Source organism: Jatropha curcas, chromosome 6, assembly GCF_041381405.1.
Source record: "Jatropha curcas cultivar XTBG-Jc1 chromosome 6, XTBG_Jcur_1.0, whole genome shotgun sequence".
Taxonomy (NCBI): domain Eukaryota; kingdom Viridiplantae; phylum Streptophyta; class Magnoliopsida; order Malpighiales; family Euphorbiaceae; genus Jatropha; species Jatropha curcas.
This window is the reverse complement of record NC_143156.1, coordinates 8,350,589-8,356,003: the sequence shown is the minus strand read 5'-3', so window position 1 is coordinate 8,356,003 and position 5,415 is coordinate 8,350,589. Positions and strand designations below refer to the sequence as shown.

The following is a 5,415-nucleotide window of genomic DNA, read 5'->3' as shown; positions in this document are numbered from 1 at the left end:
CCTTTTTCCTATTAATGTATTTTCCTTGTTTGTGCCAAAAAAAAAAAAAAAAAGACTAAAAACAAAAATGTTGAAGATAAAATAACATCTTTCTTTCTCTCTCTTTTTCTTATCTCCCTCCACCATATCCTTGCTCCTCTATAAAAGATCTTCTTCAAAGCGCAACTGGTTCGCCCTCGTGTGGCTAAGTATGTGACAATTTTGATAATGTGTTTAGAGATAATCTCAATATTTTTCCCTTATTTGGTCTCTTCTTTTTGTTTAACCTTTTTTTTCTTTAATTTGAACTTGAAAAGGAAAAATATGAAGTAAAGTGCATAGATTCTATTGCAAAGCAATGGAAATTGAGAGGGTAAATTTACGGAATCAAATGATAAACTTTTTGAATTTCTTACATTCTTAACTGATAGATGTATTTATCGAGAATATTTTAATTTTCTTCAAATATTTTGCTAAATTTCAAAACGACAGTGTATAATATAAGGGAAGGCATCTTCTTCTCTTCACATATACTTAACGGTCAAAAGGAGTCTTTTTGGACCGACGGACCTTCTAGTTGGATAGAACTAAAATATAAGGACTTTTTAATTGGCTAACTGAAATAGGAGGAGGATGTAATGAATTTGACAAAATTAAAAGGATTAAATAGTAATTTTCTCTAAATAATTTAAGTGCAGCAGCTCAGCACAGCAGGGTCAAGCATGGCCCCTCCAAACCTTTGTCTATGGCTGTGACATCCTCTTTTAACAGCTCCAATAATTTAAAGGTAGAGCAGCTCATCCCCGTCTCATTATACTTCTCTTTAGATTATCTCATGTAAATCTTATATATCTTTTTTTGTAAACTTAAAAGGACATACATGTTTTGATTTGTAGTATAAATTTTTAATTCTTTATGTTATATTTTATTTTTGAACTTATTATAAATAAATAAAAACTTAAAAAATTAATTAGAACAGGTGATGCAATCATACAATCTATTTTAAATATATATAATAATAAAGTTATGTTTCAATCCGAATGAAATGCAAAAATAGAAGCTGTGATTCTAATTTCATTCTTCTCTTTAGTCATTCTTCAATGGTTTCCTGATATCAATTCTGGCTTATTTTCTAAATGATAATGAAGTTTATTATTCAACATTTGAAATTATTTTCTCAAAATATATAAGAATAATTCGAAATTGTTTATTTGTATCAGCATATTTATTTTAAAATATATGTAAATTAAATATTAAATTAATTCATCTTAATAAAATGCGAATGTATTAACTGAGTTATGATATAACTCAGTGATAATTTTATGTACGACTTGACAATAGACTCATATTTGAATTCTCCTCCCTCTATACTCAAAAGAAAAAAATAATCCTAGTATGATTTGTACATTCGATTTTCTCAAAATAGAAATTAATAATAATATGTCATTCTTGTTGAATTTTGACCCTCCTTATAAATCTCCATCCCGAATCATTTTCTTTTATTTTCCTAATTTTCCCATCACCTATGATAATAATAAAATATTTGTTCCGTACACCTAATATAGGTTGTATTCAGTTCATTAATATAGCGTTTGAATTACTTTGTAGAGATTAAAGTAGCATTTTTCGTTTAAATTTTTAGTATTTTATCAAAAGCTGCTAAATTAGTTAACAGTCACATATTACTCAAACAGCTAATAGTTATTAAAACAATTAATTTTACCGAACAGATTCGTAGTTTAAAAGTTTTTCCATAAAAATATGTAGTAAGTAAATATGCCTATCATTGATGTAGGGAGATTAAGAAACTAACAATCAATATTAGATTAAAAACTTTTTATCATTTAAGACTCTTTTATCCTTTTCTAAAGTAAATTATTGGTAATTATCCTCCGTATTTTCATTAAATTAGTGATACACCTGAGTGTTATTCCTTCAGATGATGGCGGGCATAGCTCATGGCCGCCTGAACAGTTGGAAAAAATAAAAAAAATAAAAAGATCAGCTAAGCCTAAAGTCAACATGCTATCTCACCACTTGTTTTACTTTAAAGAATAGTCTGTCACAACTTACAACAAAAATTATTTCTTTTTTTTTTTTTTAACTAAAGAAAAATATTACGATTTTACCAACAATATTTTGACTGGGATGGTCAAAAAATTCTTACATTCTGAGAAATTAATTATATAAAAAAATTATTTCTATTTATTTTTATATGGTCAGAAATATTTTTATTTTAATAAAAAAATTTATTTTATTACTTTAATTCAGGCTATGTATCCAGTCTATACAAATGAAACTGGGTCAACCAATGACTGAATTGTAGGCACATATATCAACACCAAGGAGGCAATCACATCAAACTTTCTTTTCCTTACCTAAACCCAATCAAAAACCTCCAAGTCCAACGCACTTTCCTCATCTCCTATCTAATCACGATTTCCATGGAAACGACACAACAACAACAAACGCCGATGTGTGAAATTCTCGGCTCCAACGACTGGAAAAACCTGCTCGAACCACTCGACCTAGACCTCCGTAAACTCATTCTCCGGTGCGGCGACTTTTGCCAAGCCACATATGACGCTTTCAACAATGACCAAAACTCCCCGTACTGCGGCACCAGCCGTTACGGCAAGAACAGCTTTTTCCACAAAGTAATGCTTGAAGACGCTGAAAATTATACAGTCTCTTCTTTCCTTTATGGCACAGCTCGGGTTAGCCTGCCTGAAGCCTTCCTGCTTCATTCTCAGTCCCGCGAATCTTGGGACCGAGAATCTAACTGGATCGGCTACATAGCTGTCACCTCCGATGAATATACAAAAGTCATCGGCCGGCGTGAAATCTACATCGCGTTTCGTGGAACTACTAGAAACTATGAGTGGGTTGATATATTAGGAGCAAAGCTCACATCGGCTAAACCATTGTTGAAGGGTAGTAGCAATGAGTTTAAAGAGAATAATAACAGTAGCAGTGATAGCGATAGTGAAGGGGATCATGAAAAGTTCCCAAAAGTAATGTTGGGTTGGATTACGATTTACACTTCTGATGACTCGAGATCGCCTTTTACCAAAATAAGTGCAAGGGATCAACTTTTGACGAAGATTACTGAATTAAGAGAAAAATATAAAGATGAAGATTTGAGCATAATATTTACAGGACATAGTCTTGGTGCCAGTTTATCAATTTTGGCAGCTTTTGATATTGTAGAAAATGGCATTACTGATATTCCAGTAGCTGCTTTCGTCTTCGGGTCGCCACAAGTGGGAAATAAAGCTTTTAATGAGAGATTCAAAAAATATGGAAATCTTAAGGTTTTGCATATAAGAAATAAGATTGATGTTATTCCACATTATCCAGGAAGATTGATGGGGTATCAGTATACTGGAACTGAGCTTGAAATAGATACGAGGAAGTCTCCGAGCTTGAAGGATTCGAAAAACCCGAGTGATTGGCATAATTTGCAGGCCATGTTGCATATAGTAGCAGGGTGGAATGGTGAGGATAAGGCGTTTAAGCTGCAAGTTAAGAGAAGCTTGGCTTTGGTTAATAAGTCATGTGAGTTCTTGAAAGATGAGTGTATGGTTCCTGGGTCATGGTGGATAGAGAAAAACAAAGGGATGGTTAGAGGAGAAGATGGAGAATGGGCGTTGGTTCCGCCGGATGAGGAAGACAAGCCTGTGCCTGAATATTGACCGTTGGAAGAGACAGACTTGTTGGTGTTGCCTGGTTGGTATTTTAAATAATTTCCTCTTTTACTTTTTTCTTTTTTAATAATTTCCTTGTTTTACTTTCCTTTGAAAGAGACGATATGTGATAATGTGTGACCTGCATAGTAAAAAAAGGTATTTTATTTAATTTTAGTAATATCATAGTGCACATAGGGCATGTTTAGTAGGTTGAATAAAAATAGAATTAGATTTCTATTCTCCATTTCCTCGTTCAGTGGCCATTCATTGTGCTGCGAAATAGATAATGAGTTTTGTAATAGGGATTCTTATCATCTTCTCTAAATCCATATTACTTTTTATAAAATAATTTATATGTTTTTATATTGTATTTTTCTCTCTGTCTATTTTAATAATTTTATTATTATTATTATTATTTTGGCATTTTCACCAATTTTCCTTCTATTATCTTGTAATTTAAATTCCTATTCCCCTTTCTATTTCATTATTTATTTAATTCCTTACTCCATACTAACATAGTAATATTGTCGTATATTTTTATTGAAAAATCTTATTAGTAGACAAATTAATATATTAGTCGGTATTTCTAACGGTTACCAATTATCACCTATTGCTGATAATTATAACATTATTTATATTAGGAAAAAACTTGACTAGATCATATATATGCCTCTGAACTAAATGAATGAATTTAAGAATTTTTATGGAATCGAGAGTCTATGACTCTTGTTTAGAAAATCTTTCATTTCATTTATTTGATTTATGAGTGGGTCATAGATCCGGTCTAGATAAGTTCTTTCTGTCTATAATACTTATGCCGAATACATCGTTTGCCTTTTGAACTTACACAAAAATAGTATTGTGGCTCTTTCTACTTTAAAAGTGACCTCATGTCATCCTAAATTTTATTGTTTATAAGATTTAAGAAAGGTTTGTTCACAGATCTAGATCTAGAAGGGAGACGGACAAAACCTTGAAGAGGAGGGGAAGCGAGGAGGAGGAAAGTGAAAAAGAGAACCAGAAGATTCTTCATAGTCGCCATGTGTAGCGCAAAAGCTTGGTAGTGGTGGCGGTAATGATAAAGATCAACACGACTGCTAAGTACAAAAGCCAAACTTTAGTTCTCCAGTGAAAAAATGAGATAATTATAATTTATTTGGGTCTAGTTATTTTGTGTGCTTGGAAATGGAGAAATGCAAATTTGCAATTGCCTAATACGGCACAAAGAGTCGAAAACTGCCAAAAACATGGGATGATTGGGATTTGTATACAATCTGATCTTTGTAAGGTTTGTTTAGAATTTTATTGTTTGATCTTTATTTAGGATTTATATATATATATATATATATATATATATATATAGCAATGTGAAAAGACGAAATCAAACTTTAAACTAACTAAATATTTAAAATTTATATTATCGATTAAAAATTAACAATTCATTAAAAAGCTTTAAAAATTTTTACCATTTTTAAAGGAAAACATACATTAAAATTTTGGGTAATAATCAAATATTTATGTAATAAATTAACAAATTGGATCAGCTGCTTTGAAGGTCAATATAGTAAAGCTGACGACAAGGTGGTTTAGAGTTTTTGAAAGCTAGATGAGTAAAATGGGCTTTGCTTCTGATTGGATTGACGTCATTATGCTCAATGTCACTCTTGTTCCTTAAAATGTCAGTTTTGACGGTAAAAATATTGGGCCTATTATTCTTAAGCAGGGTCTTCGCTGCTCCATTATTGGG

At 31.5% G+C, this 5,415-nt stretch overlaps 1 protein-coding gene across 1 annotated transcript; it reads left to right on the top strand.

Annotated features, from left to right (window-relative positions):
- Positions 1–2,262: 2,262 nt before the first annotated feature.
- On the top strand, positions 2,263–4,973 carry LOC105628277 (alpha/beta-Hydrolases superfamily protein). The gene is made up of 2 exons (XM_012209706.4): positions 2,263–3,708; positions 4,611–4,973. Exon 1 carries the CDS (start codon positions 2,424–2,426, stop codon positions 3,672–3,674), a length of 1,251 nt encoding a protein of 416 aa, XP_012065096.1. The 5' UTR covers positions 2,263–2,423; the 3' UTR covers positions 3,675–3,708; positions 4,611–4,973.
- The last annotated feature ends 442 nt before the right edge of the window (positions 4,974–5,415 follow it).

Excerpts from the sequence above, each read along its gene's own strand:
- LOC105628277 (XM_012209706.4), top strand. The coding sequence starts at position 2,424 with ATGGAAACGACACAACAACAACAAACGCCGATGTGTGAAATTCTCGGC.